At 36.6% G+C, this 26,040-nt stretch overlaps 1 protein-coding gene across 27 annotated transcripts in view; it reads right to left on the bottom strand.

Moving 5' to 3' along the window:
• Window positions 1-4,943: 4,943 nt before the first annotated feature.
• Window positions 4,944-26,040, bottom strand: part of PICALM (phosphatidylinositol binding clathrin assembly protein) — a 90,766-nt gene continuing 69,669 nt past the window's right edge. For 6 of the 27 annotated variants that reach the window (XM_019739571.2, XM_019739589.2, XM_019739575.2 and 3 more), the window contains 8 exons: window positions 24,533-24,664; window positions 24,409-24,439; window positions 24,131-24,230; window positions 21,409-21,432; window positions 19,880-19,939; window positions 18,230-18,334; window positions 7,610-7,712; window positions 4,944-6,316 (listed from right to left, as the gene is read on the bottom strand). In XM_019739571.2, the coding sequence (XP_019595130.2) occupies window positions 7,620-7,712; window positions 18,230-18,334; window positions 19,880-19,939; window positions 21,409-21,432; window positions 24,131-24,230; window positions 24,409-24,439; window positions 24,533-24,664 (545 nt within the window). In that variant the 3' untranslated portion in view covers window positions 4,944-6,316; window positions 7,610-7,619. Of the gene's footprint in view, window positions 6,317-7,609; window positions 7,713-12,187; window positions 12,254-18,229; window positions 18,335-19,879; window positions 19,940-21,408; window positions 21,433-24,130; window positions 24,231-24,408; window positions 24,440-24,532; window positions 24,665-26,040 lie in introns of those variants that run through there. The other 21 variants (XM_019739572.2, XM_019739577.2, XM_019739590.2 and 18 more) reach the window with 8 other exon arrangements.

Below are 26,040 nucleotides of genomic sequence, written 5' to 3'. Positions count from 1 at the left end.
ACGGTGATGGGACGTCGTGTGCAAAAAGGGCCAAGGGCAAGAGAATAACTACGCATGCCTAAAAGAATTAAATCACTCAAGGTCACAGACTATAAATACATAAGGCTCCTTCCCAGTAGGGGAGAAGGTGCCGTTAGAACATAACCTAACCCTTCTCCATTCTTTGATCAAAAAATAAAGTTTCTGCTCTGCTTTACCAAACTCAGTCTCAGTTCTGGCACAAACGGCACTGGGCAGAAGCGCCTTGATTTGGGTCCCTGACGCAGAAAGGTCGGTAACAAAATATCTCTTCTTACCTTTGGTCGGCCTGGGAATTGTCAGAGCCTGGTAGAGCACACTGGCCCCTAACATGGGATGATAGTAAAACTCTGCACTGAGTCTCTAATAGTGTACTACCTGCAGCTGTAAACGGCCCCGTGACAGGATGTTTTGTGTTGCAGGCATGGTCTTAAGGGGTGGCTTCGGGGAGCGATGCAATCCATTAATCTGACCTCCTGTTCTTTGACATAGACAATTCCTGTTTTGAAACTTATGCACTATGCAGCTATTCAAGGCACATACCCTAGCTAAAATCTGCCCCCCCTTTTACTATGGTGTTAGTAAAACTGGTTTATTAAATAGCCCATCTTCTTTAATACCTCTGACACCAGATGTATGTGTTTCCCACATCAATTACAGAACACCAGGTGGGTGTCCTATAATTCTCACACTAATGAGTTAGCACAGACCTAATAGATTAAGGGCTCAGTCCCACAGATTGCTCCCTACACCCACTTCAGATGCCAATTCCAAGTCCAGGTTGTCACATGTACTTAAGACCGACCAGCTATAAATCAGGGTTCCTGTGACCCTTCCCTCCTCAGGTTCAGTAATTTGCTGGAATGGCTCACAGAATTCAGGGAAACACTTAACATTTATTATATACTGTGTTCCTCCGAAAAAAAGACCTAGCCGGACCATCAGCTCTAATGCGTCTTTTGGAGCAAAAATTAACGTTATGACCCAGTCTTACTTTAAGACCCGGTCTTATATAAGACCGGGTCTTATATTAATTTTGCCCCAAAAGACGCATTAGAGCTGATGGTCTGGCTAGGTCTTATTTTTGGGGAAACACGGTAATAAAGGATATGATCAAGGATACAGATGAAAAGCCAGGTGGGGACATATAGGGAAAAGTCTGGAAGAGTCCCAAGTGCAGGAGCTTGTCCTCATGAGTTGGGGCGAACCACCCTCTTGGCATGTGGGTATTTCAGCAACCTGGAAGCTCTCCAAAACCCTTAATATTGGGGGTTTTATGGCAGCTTGATCCCATTGGCATGATCAGTCACTAACTCAGTATCCAGTCCCTCTCCCCTTCCTGGAGGATGGGGTTGGGACTGAAAGTTCCAAACACTAATCATGACCACGTCTTTTTGGTGACCAGCCCCACCCTGAGGGTCTTCAGAGACCATCAAGTCACATTGTTAGAACAAAACACATACCTATAATTACCAGGAAATTCCAAGGGATTTGTGTCAGGAACTGGGGTCAAAGACCAAATATTACAACAAAAGATGCTCCTAGTGGGCTTATCACTTAGGAAATTATAAAAATTCTGGGAGCTCTGTGCCAGGAACTGGGGACAGGGATTATATTTTCTCATCATCTTACATTATCCCGTTGTGGGGACAGAGCCAGGAGTGCAGTTTCCAGGCTCTCAGCCTCATGTGGAAAGGTGCTGGCTCAGGTAGTAAATGGCCATCAGCTGTGGCTAGTTGGCCGTCAGCTATAACCAGTGAGCCATTGGCCACTAATATAACTGCTGTGGCTATGCTAGCAGCAAAATGGGGGCTAGCAAGATGGTGGCTGAGCTAGCAAGTGGGGTTGGTTGGTTGGCAGAAAAGCGGATAGCAGGTTGCAGATGGTGTGGCTCCTGCTTTCTGTGTCGCCAGCCCAGCCGCCAGCGAGACTATAGTGGTATGACCCCTATCGATGGCTCCGTGGGTGTTCCTTTTTGGTCTCACCATATCCTGCGTTCTTATGTGGGGAGCGGGAGCTGAGACCCCGCAGGCCACCCCGCACAACACCCATTCTGTCCGTTTCTTTTAGGCCAGTATGACACCAGTTTAATTTACTGTAGCTTTATAAGACAAAATGAACCATCATTGCTTCATTTCTACTTTGGAAATATGTGATGTAAATTGTCCATCACGAATTGTAAGTGCTGCGTATCAGTACAGTTGTAAAAGATTAGTCCCTAGCAATCGCACTTATTACCACATAATGGGTGTAGCCTTCCTTGCACCTGCCTTAAGATCTTTCTGCTAAGCCTTTGTGGGGTATCGCAAGCGAGTCTTTCCCCGCCTACTGTAGTGCCTCTGCCTCCACCAGGCCCGTGATGCCTCCCAATAATTATGTGAAAGTAGAGCTTTTCAGTCCCTACTCTACTTCAGGACAAAAACGATCAGAGAAAAGCCAATTTCGTTTTGTGCTTTTGAAGATGGCCACCAAGCTAGCTGGCAGAGCCAGTGTAGTGTACTTCATGCTTCCATGTAAAGTGTTGTTGAAAGGCTAAGGAAATCAATTGTAAGTTCTGCACATTAGTGCAGGCAGCCTGGAGTCCAGGTGCACGAAGGGGATTGGGGGTTGCTCGCTTCTCTTGGTATTTCCTTCGTACAATCCTAGGCAAGGGCAACATAACGCAACGCTTGTTTACCAATAGGATAGGACCGCGGCCAACTGCCCAGGCTCAAAAGAGGCAGATGTCCGACTGCAGTCAGACAGGGTGAAGGGTAGCTCCCCAGGTGATTCTCACATCATTTTCATTTCAAAACCCCCTTTGAAATCAGCTTTTGTAACTGATAAAGAAAAAGCAATTTGAGTGAGAACTTATTAGGAACAAAGTTTCCATAAAACTTTCTGCTTTTCTCTCCTTTTGGCTGTCAGCCTACAATCAATTTAACCTACCCTGCTTTCAAGATAATCACATCTGCCCCCAAATAAATACCACAGGGAAGAACTACACAACTGCTGACAACGTGGGTAGTTTCACACAGCACAATACCTGCATGCTACATCAGTAACAAATGGGGTATTTACTAAGTGCTTTTACCAAACTTAGACTGGAAATACTAGCTAGTGACAGAAACATTTCTGATTGTTGACACACCAATAATGGCAAGAAATCAGCGTGAGGTTTTCTGGGACTGCATGGAAGATGACACTGCAGCCTTCCCATTCAGAGCCTATTCAGAGAGAATTCCACAAGGGCTAGTCAGACCCATGGAATGGTAGCAAGTGTGGCTGAACAAAGATCTAAACTAGCTGCAGAGGCCACGGATGGAGGCTATGGCGCCACCTTTTTGGCAGCTAAGAGTAACTTCATTTGGCAAAGTGCTGTGGCCTCCACGTGCTCTGGGACGCAGGCACACTCATTCTGAAGGAATACATTTGTTTTTCTGCATGTAGTGTTGAAGAACGAGCATTTGCACCAGTACTCGGAATTCTCAGAATGTGGAACACGTTTGTTGATGGTGATGAACAAGAGAAGGGCCTTGAAATGACTTTAGTTCAAGGAGAAACTTATCTATCCCATTCCAGGGTCAAATTTTGTTGGCTTATAAAGAAGTAAAAGATTCCTGGTCTAATAAGTGCTCTTCTTAACTATGGACTCTCATAGCTGCTGGTTACGGAAAGGATCTCATAAACTTGAGTAAGAATAAGATGTTAAATCAAAAGCAAAATAATTTTGAAAATGATCTGTGATGGATACAGTTGCTCTCTGCTAAAAATAATCTCTCTCTCTGTAACCTCTACCAACTCTGCTGGTTGGATAATAAGGTGGTCTGGGCATGTACAGGTTTATAACCTGATGTAATTACGCATTCAACAGCGGATTTACCTTATTTGCTGTATGTTGATTAAAGTTAATATGATCATACATTGTGTTTTTCCTTGTTCCATGATGTCTGGGCATCAAAAAAGGAGGCGGGAAATGTGAACCATAGAAGACCATCTAAGAATAAAGAATGGTCATCCGTCTAGACCACAGAGGGAAAAAAATTCCCTTTTCAGTTTACACATTCGAATTAACTACAGCAGGTCAGAGAGAGAACAATGAACCATGAAACCAAAGATGTGGCTCCTCTGCCTGCTAGCTTATCAATCTGAGTAAGTTCCTTTTCTAGTTCCTGATTTTAATCTGCAAAATGAGTAAAATCTGAATAGTACCTATTCAACAAGCCCAAAAGTTGTTTGAACAATAGATGGAAATGTTTATGCAGCATCTTCACAAAATGAAACATACTAAAAATAAATAAAATAAGTAAGGTAATGTAAAAGGAACAAGCCATAGACCTTGAATATAACATCCACTCAAACATCAGTATAGACAAATCAACATCTGTGATAATGTTAAGGAAGTTAACTTACAAAAGTACAATTTCCCAAGTTTATAAGAAAATGGTTTAATAATTGTGAAACTTAAAAACTGGTAAAATTAACAAAGTATATTGGCTAGAGACTATTTTTTTCCAACCATGGCAAATATTATGCAAACATTTATCAATGCACAAAGCTTTTATTCCCTCTATTATGTACTCTGAATCCTATTTACTATTCAATATGAAACATGATACAGTCAGAGGTTTCTTTGGCAGACATAATCACATGCATCAATATGTCAAACTCAAAGCATTTCCTCCTTAAACTTACCTGACCAAAGGCATCTGATCAAAAGACAAAAATGAACAATTTGAATAAGTAGTTCAGTTTATCAATGAGAGACTAGAAGATAACCAAAAGTACAAAGATAAATCTTTTTGGAAATTAAGTTAAAACAGAAATTAATTTTACATTTTATTAAATCAGCAAATATAATTACCTGCATTTACTTTCATTAGCAAAAAAATAATGATACTGATGATAAAGAAAAAGGAAAAAAGAAAATGCACCTCACACCAGAATAACATAACAAGTTTGTGGAAGCTGCGTTTTATTTGAAAATCCACCCATTTTTGCTAACATACATTTTCATATTGTAAACAAAAATAGAATCTGCAGAGACAATGCAACAAGTAGGCTTAAACTCATGTACAGAACTGCTTTCCTACAACAAACTGTCCTTCTTAAGGCCCCTCTCAACCCAAATGTTAAGATGTATTTACACAAAGCACCGATCAACAGTGCAGTTTATTTCTTTGTTAACTAAATTCTTGGCTAGACATTAACTTTAAAGATATTATTTCCCCTTATTTAAAAGGTACATGATCATAACATGGCATGAGCCAAATAAAAGGTTCAAGGATTTTGTCCCCTTCCCTCCCCCCATAACACCTCCTAGAATTTTACTGAGAAGGAAAGTCTTGAAGTGAAAGCAATTCCTCACATTCATTTTGGAAAGGCCCTAATATCAAATGGAAAATAATGACATGCCAAGCACAAAGCGGTAAAGTTCCTTCCGATGCACTAATGCCGAATTTAAAATGTAGTGCTTTTCCTAGTCAGTGAACTGTTCCCTTGCAAAATCCTAGGCACAGAATTCACTATATGGATTAATGCATTTATAATGCTTCCCTAAATTCCATAGGGACTGAGAATTCTTACGTGATTCAGAACTCAGACCTATGGACTTGCCTTAAAATATTTAGTGCTCTGTATGTCAGCTGAAAAGCATTCTGAATCAGATTCATTCTTGTGGATAAAAATCAAACATACTGTGTACATCCATACTCATTTTCATAAGGAGGTTTGATACAATATTAATGTTATGTAAATTGATAATCATAAATAAATACAAATACTTAAGGAATGTCTACTGCAAACTGAATATATATTTTTTTAAAAAGAAAAGTTAACTTGAGTTACTGTTTCCGTATCTGTGAGGGAGGACTGGAGAAAAGAAAGATACTGCACATTATGAGTTATGATTTTCAGCCCCCCCAAAGAGTCCTGTGGTGTTACAGTAAAGGACACAGCTCTTCTCTCCAGGCAGCTTTTCAAATACAAATTTCACACTTTCCAGATAAGGGCTTTTCTTGGTAGGTTACTGATTATGGGTATTAATAAGAGTTGAAAGAACTGAAGGGTTAGTCACCGAAAAGACAGATCTTAGTCTGAAATCATGGCAATTCTTGGCTTTATAAACTGTACTGATACATTCTTCTATAGACTAGTCCCAATTTCCTTCATGGGCCTTCACGGGGTTACTGTAGCATTCTAATGGAAGAAGAGAGTTTAAGAGACAGCAGTTTGGATTTTGCTGGAAGTATCTGCTCTTGAGCACTTGATTTTTTTTGGAATAATTCCATTCTCTTCCATCTAATTACATAAACTGTATCTGGAGAAAAAAAAAAAAAGCATAAGTTAATTCATTGCACTGTAGGATGTCTTCTCACACACAAAAAAATGCTTTATGGCTTTTACCATAACTGGCCCAGAAGTGTTCATAGCATGTTTTATCACAAACCCTGATTGTAAAACAAAGTCAGTATTATCTTTATCATGTGCCAGAACTCAATACTTGAAGCATAATTATAGGGCCTTCCAAATATCTTTCTTATTACCAAAACTAATGGGTAGGAAAAGAAAGAAGACAAATGAACAATTTTTCCATGCCAAGTTCAGAAAAATCTCGCCATGAACAAATATTCCACATAAAAATATTTTGGAAAGCAAAATTTGAAATATTATTTCCAAATGATATGATAAAATTAGAGATAATTAAGGGAATAGTAATATCATGCTTACTAAATCATTTCTTCACTAATATAAATAAAAATCTGAAAGATCTACAAAAGAATACTTTTCAATACGTCATTATTCGCTCAGATACTTCATGACATCCCTTAAATTGAACTTCCAAAGATACTACTGAAGTAGAAATGCTAATAAACTGTTGTCAAATCAGAAGAGTACAAACTCAAAGAAGGTATATTTACACTGGGGGCTACAACACCAAGAAGAACAAATTACACTGTTTTCCAGCAAACAGAGGCAGTGTGGATCAAATGCAGAATCGTTCTATCAAAAAGGGCCCAAGGATTCACTTGCCCTTAATTAAAAAAAAATAATATAAGTTGGGTTTTTTTTTTTCCTTTGGGAGAGAGGGGGAAATGTTACTATTTTGAGATGAAAAGGCATGCATAAAAATAACCCTTTAAAGAAACTGTTAAAATGAAATTTTCACACGATTTCTGGCCATTATATTAAAACTAAAGATGCTCCTAATCAAGCTCTAAGCGTATGTGTAAAATTGTGTTGTTCCCTATGACTCTTTCCAGACTGACTAAAACAGCCAGTTTTTAAGGGTGGTGTTTTTAAGGGTGGTGTTTTTAAGGGTGGCATTTGATCTCGTCCATCTGCTGTGAGCAATGGATGCTTATGTGCAGACATGAGAGATGGTCCTTTGACTTCATACCTTCTAATTATATTAAAAATATTCTCCAAAAGTTGTTTGTCCTTATATCCTATCGTGATGTTTTTACTCTTCACCCAAAGAACAGAGGGGGAGGATGAGAGGGGACTTGGTGTCCTTTAAAGAAATGAAGGAGAAGAGTGACTGGTGCTTAATGTTTGATCATTTTTTTCCTTAAAGTATTTCGTCCCCATCTCCCCCAACAAGCAGCAATACCTAAAGTGATTTATAAGAAATCCTCCAAAGAGAGCTCTGCAAAAGGGTCCTTTCCTGAAGCTCTGTGAGGACTGTGACTGGAGGGGCTGGAAGTTGCCGACAGCTGGGGGAAAAGAAGACAGAGAGAGGGAAAGAAAAACAGAGCTCAGAATGACAGAACATGAAAGCAGAAAATGTAATGAAAGAAGAAGTGATTTCTGTATTGTCATCTTCAATAAATACAAAGGCAGCCTTTGTAGAAAATGAAATTATTAAAACAAAAATTTCAGTTGCATGTCAAGCTAAAGGGTATCTAATGGCATGTGTTTTTCAGAAAACAAATTCTTGTTTCTGAAAGTCCAAAAAAGTCGATATAAGCTGACCCACACGGTTAAGACTTTTATTCTGTGTGTGTGACTGGGAGAGGGGAAGAAGTGCATAATTGTGTTGTTTTTACAAACTGAGGGAAGATGGCTTCCTTCCTGTGTCCAGGCTGTCTGTCAAAAGCTGTGCAAACTCTGACTTCAGTCCAGACTCAACACCTCTAGCTGCAATATTCTTTCCTTCCCTCCCCCAGGAGATGGAAGTCCTATCCTCAGTGCTCACAGTTCTGCGCAGAGAGGTGGCTCCCGCCTGTTTAGCCATGGAGCTGATACGTATGCATCTAAGGTCACCTAATCTAACCCCCACAGATGGCCCTGAACAGAGAGAATGAAACTTCAGATTTTTGATTCTGCTTCTGGCTTGAACATGTATGCTTGATTCCTGGAATTTTCTCCTATCATTTAATTAGAATATATAGTAAGGCAAGTAAACTGTGTGTTAAATACTATCTTTAGTGTTTCCTCAAAGAAAGACAGTTCCTAAAGACCAAGATGTTCAATTTCATATAGGTATCTCCTTCAGTATTTTAAACCAATCATGAGCCACTTTAGTTTGGAAGAAACTTTTAATTTTTCTCCCGCTGCACAAGACTGCAGTCATGTAAGCACAGAGCCATCATACAATGAAATGTCCATCATTAGCGTTCAACTGAGCAATAAATCAAAGTTGACTAAATGAAAAAGTAGTTTCAATTCATACTTCAACATTCAAACCCTATCAAGGATTTCAAGCCCCTAAATCTGTCTTTGCTGGTCCAAAATGATCTCCTTTCTACCTTTTTATTAAAACAAACAAACCAAAAACCTGAAACACTACAGAGAATGAATAGCCAATGACTTCCAGCAAACAGTACATCACCAGTATATGCAATTTGTTGTTCTGGACATCAAGTTCAATTTATAGGCTTAGAAATCACCTTCAGTTATAGTAGTGGTTGAATCATTTACCTACTCCACACCTTGTTCTCAGAAATAAATGTTCAAAAACAATATGAAGGATGATGAAATTACACATGCAGCTACCGACGGGAGGACAGGGCAGCACGTCTGGGTTTGGAGATTCAAGTATCATCCATAGAAACAGATTAAGGTGCAACTTCATTGGAAAGACGTCTCCTCCTCCCCCTTCAGACCAACCATGGATAACCGTTCAGAAGCAGAATGACTTTGAGTAAAGTGATTATCTGTCACTAATCTGGAGAGTCTAAGATTAACTAGGTTTTTCTTCAGAACAAATTTTCTCTTTCATTTGAAGTTAAAACAAAAACAACAACAAAAACCTTGCTTATAGACAGCATCCAAAATTACAAGTCTCCTATGAGAGCCCCACCCTAACATGTCTAAAATTACATGTTTTCATGAGTGCAACGGTCTGAAGACCTGACAGTCCTGGAGGACGATGCTCCTGAAGAATCTGGTCAAAGGTAACACTTTCCTCCACCCCAGTATATGAGCACACTGCGAGAGAGAAGTCCTAGAGGCTTACAAGTAAAGTTGAAGAGGATCCATTTTCCTTGGGAGAAAAAAATGCTAGTCTCTAACTACTACTATTCTCTTAAATTGGCAAAATAATTACACATACACGTCTCACAGAGTAGACATCATAAGTTAACTTTAATAAAAGGCAAACATAACTAGGGCAAAGAAATTATTAAAAAAATAATTGTATTGATACAATAAAATTAAAATGGCCCAAAGAAAGAAAATTCCAGGTTAGAAGAAGAAAAAAGCAGCAGTCTCAGAAAGTGAGACTAGTGAAATTGAAAGCTATGGGAGAATAATGGATTGGCTATTTAAGGATAAATTTCTGACATATCATTGGCTGTGCTTAAAATTCTTTGAGAAGAAGCTACTCTGCCACATCTTTACATGTGACTTTTTCAGTCACCCAAAAGTCTGGATAACAAATAGCAATGCTGCAGAGACTCACTCTGTCTTGGCTGGAGAAGCAACGTCAACATCTTGAGAGAAAAATGGGTAGAACTTCCTTTGCCTGGGAGCAGTTTTGTAGGTGGAACTGACTGTAATCCTGGCTCTTTTATAAAATGGGGTTTAGAATATCTAGACCCAACGCTTGTATCCTCTTTTATGACTATCTTGAGAATAAAATGAAAAAATACATAAAGCCCCCAGCACATTGCCTGGCATATATTAGTCACTCAAATAGTTCCACCTTCCCTACCACCTATACAATCAAATGCTCATCTATTCTTGTACCAGAAGAGGACCAGTTCAAATGCCATTGAGTCTGTGTTGCTCCTGCTCTTCTGCTGTGTTCTCAGCACTATTTCTCTTCTAAGGGTTTTTAATTCTACCACCAACCAGTATACTCACCCCTAGTACAGTGGCGAGTGCACCCCTAGTATACTCACCGTTAGGCTCCTCAGATGTAGGAAACATAATTTACTGTCCCTTGCTCAGAAATTCACAGGGACTTACACATAGCAAGCATTCTATGTGTTAAAAGAAAATGATTTTTGGCAATAAAATAAGCTCTGTATAAAAAATGGTCTCCAAAGTGGATATTAGAAGAAAATATTAGAACTCTTATTTTTCACCCTTTTGATATTTCTATTGTTTACGTTTTTTAATGTACCTAATATATTGTTGTAGGACTTTATAAATATAATATAAATATACGTACACTGAGGGTACATGTTTAAAGAATATTTTCCTGACACTGTTGTGCAATCAAAACATTTAGAAATAACGGCTCTACTTAATAGGATTCCACAGAGACATCAGCTATAAAACTGAGTCACAGAATAGTAAGTTGTTTCCTGATAATGTTTAGAATATGGCCAGGCTATTAGTAGTACATTTGAACCCACTTGCATAGAGATATAAACATACAGTGTGGCATTCCAATATTTTACATTAAAGATAATGCTATTCCTCGGCTGTCTCTGTGAAGTGTGGCTAAAAGAGAGGATTTCTCTACTGTTAAAGGGAGAGGGCCTGCCCTGTAGGTTGAGTCTAGTGCCTCTGATAATTCCTTCTTGGGTTTGTGCTCAACATAACCCCACCTTGGGCTCCTGCCCATCAGAAACATCACGAAGTTATGCCACCATGACTCCTGTCACCCTCACACACTGCTTATCTTCACTTAGGAGGCACCAGACAGTAACCTAGGACATCCCTCTTTGAAGGTATGCTGTACCCAAACCCCTCTAAAACTGAAGACTACTGCTAAAAGTCTACAATAACTTAAAGCTGTTAACAAAAAAGAAATGTTATTCAAGGTGGCATTTATAGTAAGTCACTTCATTAGAATTATGGCAACCTAACTTGACAAAAGAGTTAAAGAAAACCAAATTAGAAAAGAGAGGGGTTGGTGCTAAAGTAATTGAGGTTTAGAAGGTTAAAAAAAAAATTACAAAACCGCAATTACTTTTGCACCAACTCAATAGATCACAAGGTTTTTTAAAAAACTGGTGGGAGAAAATATTAACTGACCTAACATTAAAAATAAACATCTTCCAAATATCAGAAGTGCTTCCAAGGGTAAGGGAAAGCCTTTTAAAGTTCCATTTGATGAATGGGAACCATGAAAACTGGCTCAGTTTATCTGAATAAAGTGTTCACTGCTGATTCATACTAAATTTCAACTTCTTGCCCCTTGAAACCAAAGAAAATGAAAAGCCAAGGTTTATGTCAACTGGTACTATAACAAGACAAAATCATAATTTCCATGCACCTGCAATGTACCACTTATTTGGTATCTATTAGAAATACAGCACTTTTGTTTGGTTTAAAGAAAAATCCAAACTGTATCCCATGTATGAACTTGAGGCTACCTGCTTTTACCTGATGTACATATTGGGCTTCCACTGAAAACTTCTAAGGAGACAGTTCCTTAGGCTTAAACATTTTCAAAAATGGTTTGCCCCTTCCCTAAAAACAAATTAGACAATTTATAAACTATATTAAATTGGACCAAATAAAATTTTTAAATATTCTAAAATAAAGCTTGGTACCTCAGGGTAACACCGCCTCAATTCAGGTGCTGTTCATACAGTCCTGAAGAGTGAGGTGTCTGGTTCCTGTGAAAAGGCCACAGCCCACGGTCCCTGTGGATGATTCAGGCCCCAGTGCAGACCATGCTCAGCTGGGCTGCCCTGTCCCCACTCCCCAGTGACCACCTTAGCTTATCTATGTGTTTACCTGATGTCGCCAGGTAATAATGAGTCATAATTAAGGCCATCATTAAGTCAAAATAATGAACTATAAATCATTTACACTCAAGATAATTTGTAATGCGTGAAATAAATATAAACTGTATTACATACAGTAAGTTAGAATTTGGGAATAAGGGCTACTCAGGGAACAGGGACCATATCTGGAAATAGGGCATCCTTTTAGAATTTTCTTCTAGAATCAAACAAAAAAGTTCCTTGTAATCATCATCAACAACAACAAAAATACCACAACCTCCACGTTCCTAAGTCTATTTCAAATTATTTTCATTTGATCCTTACAGAAAACCTATAGAGTACACAAGGTAAAATCACCATTTTATAAAGAAACTGAGGTCCTCAAAGTTATTAGGTTGGTACAAAAGTAATTGTGGGTTAAAAGGTTAAAAAAAATTGCAAAAACTGCAATTACTTTTGCACCCACCTAATAATAGGCAACTTGCCCAGAAACACCATGTTAGTGAGGAGTCAGGTTGCAATTGTTGAATTTGTGTCCCCTCACATGCGTATCTAAGTCCTAATGCCCACATACCTAGGAATGTGACCTTATTTGGAAACAGGATTTTGCATTTCTAATCAAGTTAAGATAAAGTCATTAGGGTGGGTGGGCCCTAATCCAATATCTGGTGTCCTTATAAGAAGGAAATGCCACCTGATGACAGAAACACACATGAGAACGCCATGTGACACAGACAGAAATTAAAGGGTTGCAGCTGCAAACCAAGGAATGACTGGAGCTACCAAAAGCTGGAAGAGGCGAGCAAGGACGCTCCGCTAGAGGGTCTGGAAGGAGCATGGCCCTGCTGACACCTCGGGCACCCAACTTCACAGAACAGAGAGAGAATCAATTTCTGTTGTTTTAAGCCATCAAGTGTGTACTACTTTGTTACAGCAGCCCTCCGACACTAATAACAGACTCAAATGCATTTCTGCTGACTCCAAGGCTGGTGCTTTGCTTCCCCTCAAAAAATCTGCCATACAATTAATTTCAACTCACCCAGAATTTAGGGCTATGTTTAACATACAGGAAAAGCTTAAAGTAGACAAGTAATGTTTTAAAAGGGGCTTCTCTAGTCACGATTGGACAGTCACGACAGCCCTTGTGCTTCCTACACACAGTGCCTCACCTGGGCCTGATGCTCAGCATGAAGATCTTACAGAACTTCACAAGCACTCAGGACTTGACAAGTGTGTTCTGGTTTTAAGACAAGAAATACAATTTCCTTCTAAGTTAAGATTTCCACCTTTTAGAAAAGACGTCCTCAGCAAAAAGAAACCACTAAAATGGTCTTATAAGAACAGTCATATAGTAAGTCTTATAATAATGGTCTTATAATAACACCGGTAGGTCTTATTAAGAACAGTTGTCACCAGATATGACAACTCAAATTTTTGTTTTGACTGACTCTGGTGTACCCTGAGGCTATAGAACCATTCTCAGCTATGGTACTAAATCCCAATTCCCAAAATAAATTCCCTCATGGTATCTTCTACTAGGCCAGGAGAATGAGCACAACACCCTGCTGCCGAGGCAAAAGGCCTTCTTTACAGAAATCCAGCTGGTCAGATCAGCTGACAGAAGAGGCACTGCCAACACCCACAATTAACACACCAAGAAAGTTAAAACAAAAAACAAAATACACACATACACACACCCCTCCCCTAAAGGCAAAGAGAGCCATTAGTTCTTACACACAAGAACGTCATTAAAAAGGCCAATTTTTTAAAAAAAGACTTGAATTATTCCAATATCTAAAGCCAACAGTGCCCCTATTTAGAAGGGTAAAAAGCACTCACAACAAGCCATTGTTTCCTTTCAGACACTTAACTGATGTCAGACTTACTTAAAATTAGCCATTACAAAAAAAACACAGCAGCCATTTTGCATCTTTAGCCACATCCACCATAAATGAAACTGGCAATCCTCCATTAATAAAACACCCAATACCAATCAAGAAACACACAAAACTTTTAATATGCATATTTTAAAAATTAAATGCTCAAATGTAAAACTGATTTTCATACTGCTTTTGAAAAAATAGACTGATATGTATCAGTGAGTTTCTCATAGAAGGACATGATAAGAACACAACAAGCACCACTCTTCCCCGCAATGATCTTCAACATCTAAACTGCCTTATAACATTCCTTAAAAGAACGTTACTTCACATCACAGTGACTTTCAAAAAAATAAAACCCTCAAACTAACTAGGTTAAAACTGTCTTCATGCTTAGTACATAATACCTACATACTGAAATGCAGAAAGAATTTACAAACTATTGGTCAGCAACGGACATCTCAATTTATATACCAGTAAGTACCAGTAAGATTTATATAAAGCACCAGTACGAGACGGTGTAAGAATTCCCATTTTCTCCAGTTAAACAGACACACTCATAACCTGCAACAACCAAATAGTGATTAATACTGAGGAAGCACAGAAGAGGAAAAAAGCATTAACCACAGGGATCTAGTATTTTCCATGTAGTCAAACATCTAGGAAGATGTTTTTTAAAAATAAAAGTACAATGTCAGGCATGAAACAGAAGAAGTTAATAGCCATCTTTAAGCAACTAGTAGTTACATAAAAATATCTAAAAATTATAGAACCAGCACAAAAACTGGGGAGAACAGGGTTAAGAGTATAGAAAGGCATAATTTCAATACTACAGTATTATCTGCTAAATTAAATTATAACGAAGACAATTTTTTAAAGAACAGAAAGTGGAGCTAACAGCCATCTGGAAGGTATTATTAGCTACTTGCTCACCAGCAGGCACTAGTGCAGCACTTAGAGTAACCTATATGTAATGTAAAACACAACACATTGTTTGGAATGCCTCACTAAACGGCAAGAAGATAAACATATTTGGGAGGGCTGAGGTAGTCTCAAAAATATTAACTAGATTTAATACTAAATAAGCAAGAGACCCAGGGCTACAGGTTATGCCCTAGGTGAGTAATGGCTTACAACACACTTCAAGGAGCAGAGAATGATTTTTGGAAATAGCTATAGAACTGCGATTTGATTAAAATATTTTATTTTGATGGAATTTCTCTTTACATTTAAACTACCATTTACTTTATAATGTACAAAGAGATGTCCTCTGCCCCCAAGGAATTTTGAATCCAATTGAAAAAAGAGCAAAATAATGAGAGAACAATTAAAAGGTAATTCATTAAGAAATATTACTTTAGTTATAGCTAGCACTGAATTCAGGGACAAAAATTAATCCAAGGACTGGCTAAGAATCATTAAAAACTAAAGCATGAGAAAAATCTCCCCTACTTCAAAGGTAGTTCAATTTTAAAATTATTAAAAATACTCAATTATGAAATTAAAGATGTCTTCATTTCTCAGGTGAGTCATGACATTTTACCTTACAGTAACTAACTGCCAACCAATGAAACCAATTTTGAACACTGCTATAAATTATTACAATGGTTATTAAGTAAAAAGATCAATGGAAAAGGTAAGCAGATTTACTTGTTTGACAAATAATGTTCAAAAGCTACTATGAGTAAGATACTGTTTGAGGAACCAGGCAGGATACAGAAGTAAACAAGCCACACAGAAGCCTGCCTCTATGAGGCTTACAACCTAGTACAGGAGTCTCTTGCTAGATGGATGGATTGATAGATGCATGAACAGATGGACGGACAGACAGATTTGAGGAAGTGATAAGTTAGTTCTATAAAGCAAAATAATGCAGGATAAGGAAAAGAACTTCAGATCTTAGAAGATGTGAAAAGGAACTGGAAAAGAATAGAGTGAGTAAAGAGTAAATCCATTTTATACAGACAAAAGACTTCTGTCAATATCAGCAGAATACTGGATACTTATCAAGAATTGTAAAGGCATAGGAATTGAAGAACCTGAATATTCTGTTTATTCATTATTATTCTTACAAATAGGTAGATTTCGTGTGGTAGTTTTTAAGACAAAAGAAAAGCTGAGGGGATATCTTATATGTTCAGTTATATTTAGATTCACCTCCTTAGATTTTTTAGTATAAAGATAAGAGGCCACAAATACTACCTATAGAAGATAATGCCAGTATCTACATAATGGATTAAAAAATTAGAAAGGCAAGGAACACAGGGAGACTGTTGTAAAATAAACATGAGATAAAGAGGTTCAAATCTGGGTGAAGCCTGTATAAAGAAAGAAGGATGGATCTAATGATGGCAGTGAAATAATTAGTGGGACTGTGTGATGAGACGTGTGGAGAACACAGGGGAAAAGGGAATTAAAAGTAACATTAAAAGATTTAAGATTCTGACTTTCAAATGATTCAAACTGACTGTGTGAGGAGACAGAGCGTCCTTGAGCCACTTCACTAACACCTAATTTTCTCTTTTTTCTAGTTATCAATGTGATTGCTTCATATACTTTTCAATCAATAATATTTTGAGTTAAGTGCTCACTTCAAATTTGACCTCTCAACTAGAAACTTATTACCTTAATGTTCTCATTCTCTTCTCTTCTGGCATAAAGTCATTAGGAAAAGGCATTTCTGTCACTGTTTTCTTTTCATGCATTTTGTTGGTGTTTTGGTGAAAGAATTATGTGGATTTTCGAAGGTAACAGGATATAAAATCTGGGTTAAGAGTAGATGCTAGAGGGTCAGCCATTTTTTAAGGTAGAGTTTTACTAAGATTTTTAAAAACCATATTAAAAAGAAAAAAAAGTGTAACTAATATAAAATGTTTCAAGGTTGAAAGTCTTATCCAAAACTGTAGAGGATGTTCTTGACAACTGTCGTACGTAGTTATATCCTGTGCGTGTACATGTAGTTTATAAGGAAACCCAAGGAGTTTGCAGAGTGGTTTTGATAAAAAGAAGACGTATGGGCTGCTGTAGGGCGATATGGACTTAGTCCCGTTAGTAAAAAGGCAGTATGATACCAACGGGCACTGAACCAGGATCAGGGACTCCTGGGAATCAGCTGCATTTCACCAACCTGGCTGAAGAAACTTTCCAAGTCTCAGCTTTCTCTATAAAACAGGATGGTGATACCAGGCCCATCAACCTTAAAGATTATTTTGAGGCAATAATGTTATGTGAATGTGCTTGTAAACTGTCAGGCAGTAGCCAAACTTAAGGTAACAATATATTCTGTTTCTTTAGACAGGAGCTTATAAGACAAAACCCAGACTGGGTGCAGGGTTTAGTCACACATCAGGGGAAAAAACTTCTGTAGTCAGCAGTTCCTAGTAAACTTATAGCTGTGCGCTGTAGCTTTTATTCTTACATACATTTAAGTTCTTATCACCTAGTTTCTTAAAGCAAAAAAAAAAATTTTTTTTTAATAAATATGTCTAAAGTTAAAAGTTATGAAAAACAAAGAAAAAAGAAGACATGAGGAAGACATATAATCTCAAGAAAACATCTACATCAATAGTTAGGGAAATTATGAATGTCTCAAAAGATTATCAAAATCTAGTTATGTTGCTTTGGCAAGTTAAGTCAGTATTTAAAACTACTGCTGGTAAAAGACAGAAGAGAAAGAAAACTATAAATACCCATAACCCATTTTATTAAAACAAATGCATAAAAATTAACTGATTTATAAAAGGGTAATGACTGCATCAATTTACCCCAACTCCCAGTTATCTACAATGTAAATACCTGAATGATTAAGGAACAGGAATAAAAGATTACCTTAACATGAACAAGGGGAAAAAAAGAAGCACCTGGGCAAATATATGAATTGCAAAAACATGGTTTTTACCTCTTACTCAGAGCTAAATTCACAATCCACTCCCAGTTACCGGTGCTCCTCAGGATCCCAATTTATTAAAATGAGCTCAATATTCCAAAAAGCTGAAAAATGAAAGGATCTCCTGTGCTTCACTTCAAGTTATCTGCTTGCCCTATCCTTCCAAATAATCAATATTCCTAAAAGCTCTCAGATGAGAAAGCTATGAAGCAAATAACATCCACCATGAACAGGGAAAATGCTATCAATTTGTTTCTCAAGTTGTATGAAAGGATTTTTCAGCATTGTACTCCTTCCACATCAAGCACATTAGAACAGTTACATGTACACATTAATACCTGAGCTCCTGATACAGGGCCAAAAGGGTTTGGTGGTCTCATGACAGGCTGGCTGTATATTAAGGTTGGTTGTGTCATTACAGGTACACTTCCCATTTGAGGAGGCTACAAAATAGAAAAATGCCGAGTTACTGTAAGTAAACAAGACTCACATCTTCCTCTTAAGTAAGTAAACAAGAAGGATGACAGAGATAAAAACTATTACTTTTGCTTCAACTCAAAGGGAAAATTCCTGTAAATGAAAATAAGACTGACAGCTACAATTTTTAAGAATATTTTGGTATGAAAAGTTTTTAATGTGCTCATTTTTAAAATCTGTATAGAAGCTTAACTTTTTCTATACAATGAGCTGCAAAATTTAAACCTTACTAAAGTGGAGCAGACAAAATAATTTAGACCAAAAAATTTTCAAATTTGCCAACTTATATATAGGAAAACTTAAAACTGTAAAATGACTAAGACATTTCTAAGTAAACTAACTTTGTATATCAAATGAAGTTCTTACGCCATCATGCAAGTGAACATGAGTGAGCACAGCTGATTCTTTTAAGAGGTTTACTGTGGTTCTTTCATTTTTTTTCAGACATTTTTAAAGAGAACCAAGAAGAGGCTTAAATTTACACACAAAGCGATTTGTTCATTCTTGAATAATAGAAAATATTAGGCTGGTGCAAAAGTAACTGCGGTGTAAAAGGTTAAAAAATTGCAAAAACCGCAATTACTTTTGCACCAACCTAATACAATCTCAACCATCTCTTGCTTTAAAAATTACCACTCCATGGTATAAAATTAACATATTCAGTGACAAAACAGAGCACTCACAGACCACTATACTATTTCGGTTAATGCTATTTAAAATCTTATCTTTCTACAAGTCATTATTTAACCTTTCAAGTAGACTCTTATTTGTAGAGAGAACTTCACTTTAATTTTGTGGTCTGAGTTTTTGTGCAGACCCTTTCTTAGGTAATGACCACCAGTCCTAAAGCTGTGAAACTTCTTCCTGCGCAGGAAAAGAGCTACTTCCATAGATGTAAATGAAGAAGCAGCACAGGGGCCACCACAGCAATACTAAGTGATGTAGTGCCATCTCCTATCAGCAGTAATTCCTCAAACAAGTACAGGGGGTTGAAGCCACTACCTCCATTTCTTATCTAAGTGAGTCTACATATGAAGAGGGTTGAGAGTAAGGGCCGTCTGGAATGTGGATTGTGAGGAGTTCAAGGTTCAAGGACTGTTTTTGTATTGTGCCAATCGTTGGCCTTTACTAAACACATCCCACCCAATTTAAGAACTGCTCATCCCTCCCTCCACTACAGTATTAAGGTTGTAAGACCTCACTGGCGTTAACGTAAGGGCACAGCTACAAAGACTTGGAGTTAACATTAATGTTTAAATGAGTTTGTAATGAAGTATAAAACATGTAGCAAAGTTATGAGGGAAGAATAAGCCAAGTAATACTATGAACGTTAACAAACGACATCTGTTGTATACTGACTATTCTAGAAATACTTATGAAACCAATGCTGTGGTACAAGGTTCTGTGTTGGGCACTACCAGTATGTGTGGCACTATGTTCATTTTTCAGTTAAGTTTGTAATAAAAGCATGTTAAATATTTTCAAAAAGCTGTGTCTAGAAAAATACTTACGATTCCGTATCCTATCATGCCTGTTGGTGTAGTAGCAGGATAGGCCATTACGGGGGGTGCCTGAAATCGTGAAAGAAAAAATAAACAAGGAAGTATAACTCATGTAGGTCAACTGAGTTCAAGGAATTAATAGCTGTAGTTCCACTAAAAGAATTGCTAAGACAGCTGTGATTAAATATGACACTTGTGATCATTAATAACTGTGTCAATTTGTCAACTATACTTTAAAAATATAACTGTGTCAATTAATGCTTGTGTCTTGCAATTAGCAGAAAAGCAGAATGATTAGAAAGGAAAAAATGCCATTTAAACTTAGATACTTAAACAATGATCCAAGATTTCAACAGGCTTTTTTTTTTTTTTTTACAGCTTTAAATATCTTAGGATTTAAAAAAATATTCTGTTTCTAATATTCCAAATTCTAAAATTTAAAGTCTACCACTATCATAAAAAAAAAAATGTTTACCCAGAAAAGGCAATATTACTGCATGTTTTTCTTAGGCACTTCCTTTTTCGAGCAAAGAAAAAAAACTTAAAGGTCCCAAATCAATTAATAAAATGATTGTCCAAAAAATTAGTTTCTAAAGACCTCATTCACTTTTTTCAAAGAACCCCAAATACTTCAAACCACTACTGAGTATAGCTATTTGTATGAAACACACAGCTCTTACAGAGTATGTATATTACCTAGCATTCCTTTTCATTTATTCCATAAATTATTTAAGTTATCTTTTGCAAAGCAACAATTTGAAGGAGGAACCGTAACTTTTGAAGTCTGTTTATTCTTTAATGCCTGAAAGAGCCACCCACCGCTATGATGTTTAAGTTGCCCTCCTCCTACTTTAACTGATGCTCTGTAGCTGTGCAATCTGAGCACAGAATCATTTTAGATATATCTGCTGTCTTAACAACATTCCCTGTGTGTATTACAACGAAAATTGAAACTGAATACAGGTGAAAGACCAATAACACTGCTGGAACATAAAAAAACAAAAAACAAAAAACTGAAATTATATGGCAATTTGAACGTATGCATGGAGAAGGTAAATGAAGCGTAACTAAAGGGAATAGTTAAAAGTTTAGTATTTGGGTGAGCATGTAGGACTTATTGGTTTCTACCTACTTAAAAACCAAGAGCTGCAAGAGCAGCAGACAAACTGCCAAGTACAGCAGAAGCCTGTAAGATTTCATGCAATTGTTATTTTCAACATCACCACAATCAACATTTCCCTTCATTCAGAAGTCATCAAGTGCATAGTGGCAGCACAGATACACACACAGACACCCAGCCATCTGGCAGCAAATGGCAGAATATTAAGCAAGAAAAAAAATTTGTATTTCCCATGCCTCCATCAGAATCAATTCTGCAACACACCCATGAAATCAGGAGATGCTAGGAAGAATTTTTGGCACATTGAAAATCTGAATGTGAAAACAAGTAATAGCTGGAAGGTTATGAGATTCTGCTACAGCAGTGGTTAATATAGCATGCCAATTTATTGCAAAAAGGCTAGTTTTTGGTCACTTACGTATTGTGGAAAATGCATGCCATTCTGTTTTTCCCAGGGAGAACAATTACATAATGCAATAACACTGGATTAGAACAAGTACTTACACAACAGAAAATACACAGAGAAAGCATTTTAGTTCACATGTACATTCACTAACTACCTAAAATCCCTTGTATTTCCAGTATCTAATGGAAGAACATCTATACTAAAACACTATCAAGGTTGATCAGGGAAACTTAGTCTTTGGCATTAACCCCTTACATACATAATAGTTTACTGATTACAAGTGTCATTAAAACATTAAATCTATCAGTAGTGTCAATAGTACAAAATTCAGTGCATCCCATAAACAAGGCTGCATCATGTAACGTCTGCCACAGAAAAAAGCAAGCATAACTAAGAGTTTGTAGTATAGCATCATTATATATTTTAATAAAATATCAATGAATTTGTTTTAACTTAAAAAAATATTTTAAAAACCTTGACAGTGTTTAAGGATTAATAAAAAGGTTAGAAATGTCCAGAAATGTCATAAGCAGCAGTTTACCTAAGTAGTGGATCACATCACAGCCCTAAATGTTAGTCTTTGAAAAGAAACTCTATAAAATCCATACACACAAATATTTTAACAAAATCCTTAAGAGATGATACACATTACCACATATAACATAGCACCATAAATACTGCTATCTTATCATCAACTCACATCCCAATTTTAGGTGGTTAGATCCCTATTACATTCGAGTAGTCAATCTTAGGTGAAGTGCTATCTATAAACTTACAATATTTCATATAGATTAAAACTAATTAAATGCAGAATAAGAAAATATTCATAGTATTTTCTTATCCGCATTTGGATTTGTATCATTCCTCATATATTATCAATGTATAATTCACACCTGAGTCTATACAATCTACTGACCTAACCTCTTGCCATTCCCTAGTCAGTGAGGTGCGTTACTGCGGAGAAAAACACTGGATTTAGAGTCAGATGGGGGTGGATTTCAATTTAAATCTGCTTTCTAGTTGATGTGTACTTGCAAAGAAATCACGTAACTTCATCCTTACAATTGGGATGATACCTACTCAAATTCTCTTAAGAGTGCACCGTTTACAGACTCAAGATAGTGTGTGCATGTGTGTGTAAAAACCTCAATATTTAAAATGCAAGGTTTTATTATTAGTGATGGTAGTGACCACTATCAAGTGAAAAAATACTGCCTACAAAAAGTGGTTAAATCAATATTATTTTCCATTTATGAAGACTGAAGCTAACAAAACTCTTTAGATAACGTCCCACAAAATTTTATCAGCACACTATTTTTTTAGGTCAACCTTACTAATTTTAACATGAAAATGGGGCAATGCTCTAGAAGGGGTTTTATAACAAGAAACTGACTACCACAAGGATAATGGGGATCTCTACCAACAACAGGGGAGCTACAATGTGTGGCTAAATTGTGGAGTCAACATGCCACAGCAATTAGCACAATTACAAAAAAGCATGTTTCAAATTTTTCCACAAGAAGAAACTAGTTTTCTCTGATCCAGGAAAACTTACTGTGATGGTAAAACAGCAGCTGACCAAGGACAGGCATACAGCCTTAAAGCAACTCAAGAGATAACCACACCTTAGAATAATTAAAAACATTAACAGAACTTCATTTAGTTAGTGAACTAAATGCTACCTACTTAATTAACATATATAATTAATCCTTATTATTAATGGATTCTGTATTTGCAAATTCACCTACTCGCTAAAATTTATTTGTAATTCAAAAATCAATGCTTGTAATGCTTTTGAGGTCATTTCCAGACATGTGTAGAGTGGTGAGAATGTCAAATCTGGCACTGGGGTGGCTCAGACAAGTCACTGAACACTTCTGAACCTCATTTTCTCTTTTGTAAAATAAAAAACATATAATCTACCAGAGTAAGTGTTTTTAGGCCATAAGATTATAATCTACGTAAGGAGTGTGTGTGTACTTATACCTACACAGTCGATTCTCTACTTGCACCAACTGATTTGCTACACTTATGTTCTCACCCTGAATTAGTAAACACTGCACTAGTGTTGGGGGAAATATGTATGTGTGGGTAGAGCTAGCAATGGTTCGGTGTTTGGGTAACTTTAAGACCTTAAGTGCAGCAAATAGGGAGAATCAACTGTATAAATTATAGGACAATATTAATAAAAGCCAAGCAAAGACTATTTTTTTTTAACAATTGTGAGAGCAGAATAAAATTAAAGATGTTATGTTCTTGATAAATGAATAATAAATTTGAGACCAACAGTGGAGAGTAGAGATTAAGACCATATGCTTTGAGGTTAGGCTACCTGGGTTCTAAAAAATCCACCCAATCACTTAAGGTCTCTGTGATCCTGGACATACTACTTAGCAACCTTTTGTCTTCATTTCCTCATCTGTAAAATGGGGACAATAGTTATTACCACTGAAGGTTAATTTGAGGATTATATAAAATAAAACGACATAGTATTTATTAGAATAATGCCTGACACAAGTAACCTTTAAATAAACGTTAACTACTAAATTGTACCTGCAAATATAGTCAACCTCCTTTATTAAAGCCTCCTTTAAAGAAATACAAATTACTTATAGTTCTAAAACTCAATAATAAAATAATCTTTCCATTTATGCATGTCACTTCAAAAACAGTTTTATGTTACACATTTATTGAAAGCATTCATGTTAGTATATCATGAGCTTTTTCCACTCACCATTGTTGCAGCATTCCAAGCAGTTGTTGGTGCAACCTTTGGTTGCCAGTTAGATCCTCCAGTTAGCTTTTTTTCACCAGGCTGACTCCAATTTACATCACTTTAAATTAAGATAAGTGAGAATATTAAATGTCTATAATTATGAAATTTCTTTACTATATATTTAGATTGAACAGAGCATTTAAGATGCAGATGACATCTGTACACATACTTTCGAGATGAAAGCCAAATCAACCTCTAAGTGGCACATGGGCAAAGAATACAAATAAAACACTCACTTCTTAGTGGTTCCATTTCCAATGCCAAGATCTAGAACAGGAGAAAAAGAAAGCAGTTAAAAACAACTCTTTTTTATAAAACAATTTATTTTAAAGAAGATTAAAGAATCCAAAGAATACTTACTGCCCACAAGGTTGGCTAAGGACGAATCCAAGTCATCAGATACTAACTTGTTAGGTGGGAGTTTGGCCACAGGAAGACTCTGGTTCTGAGAGGCCACTGTTGGTTTGAGAAGTCCACCTAGTTCATCAAAGCCTTAAAGTTACAAACAAATGAAATAGGATTTGTAAGGAACTTTACGGTGCTACAGCTTTCTAAAGGAGGTCTTTGCCTTTTCTCCTTGCTTCTTTACTGGGAAAGTCCTCCAAAAAATGGGCACTAAACATGCGCTTAAATGGAAAAAGAAGAATTCACCATTTCAAAGTGAACAGATTGAGAAGGCTGTATTTGCTTTGATAGAAATAATTTGTCTCAGTTCATGACAAAATTACATTAAGGTTAAAGGGGATGAAGAAAGAAGCATTCTTATTCCAAAGTTGTAAAAGAGAAGAGAATGAAATGTGATTCTCCCTCTCACCTGACAAAATTGTCTTAAGACTCACTTATACCTGAAGCAACACAGGCAAAAAAATACATCTCTGTAACTTCGATTCAAGTTTCTTTTAAGAAATAATATTTTATATTAGGTTAGTGCAAAAGTAATTGTGGTTTAAAAGGTTAAAAATAATTGCAAAATCTGCAATTACTTTTGCACCAACTTAATAGACCTTGTTATACTCTCCAAAGTGGAGAATGTAAGGTATATGTAAAACAGTACTCTAGAAGAAGCAAGTGAAAATGGACCATTAGATTATCTTTTGTTCTGTCTAAAACCAGTTAACCTAAAGTATACCTAAGACACTACAATTGCATAAAACCATCTAGTAAACTAGGACATTGCTTGGAAATGAAAATAAAATCCCTTAAATTCTCTTCCAAAGGGTAGAAGGTAATGATAATCCACTCAGACCAACCCACTAAAGGACTTAAATAACATGTTCTAGGAATACCATAGAATTTGAAAAAGAAAATCATTAAAAATGCTAGTTTACAAAATATGAACAATTGGTCTCTATTTCCTTTATCTTTTTTCTCAACAAGACAAATTCAAAAGGAAAAAGTCAAATGTATCAAAAAATATTATAAACCTACTAGTGCACAAAAAATAATAAATTCCTAATCCATACATATTCTTTACCAGCTTGCTTACTTTTTGGATGACAACAACTGTGTATTATAAAATTTAGAACACTTCAATATATTTCTTTAAATGGCTCGAATTTAATTACCAAAATCAAAGGCCATCATTCCATGGTAAGAATAGAATTGTCAACTTTACAAAAACTCTATCATTACAAACTTCCAATTAATAAGATACTAAATGGCAACATTTAAGTAGAAAGCTGGCTCGACAGCTTTACAAAGTTCTTTTAAAAATGAACAAGCATTTTATAGTAAGAATCATCCCGAAAACAATACAAAGCCCCTGCACGCACAGCTCTGCTATTTAATCCCTCCTAGCTGATTATACATGGACTATCTCAACAAGTGAAGGCACCATCAGTTATATTTTACTAGTTTTCAAAAAAGAC

This window comes from Rhinolophus sinicus, linkage group LG06, assembly GCF_036562045.2.
Source record: "Rhinolophus sinicus isolate RSC01 linkage group LG06, ASM3656204v1, whole genome shotgun sequence".
Taxonomy (NCBI): domain Eukaryota; kingdom Metazoa; phylum Chordata; class Mammalia; order Chiroptera; family Rhinolophidae; genus Rhinolophus; species Rhinolophus sinicus.
This window is presented reverse-complemented; position numbering and strand designations above follow the sequence as displayed.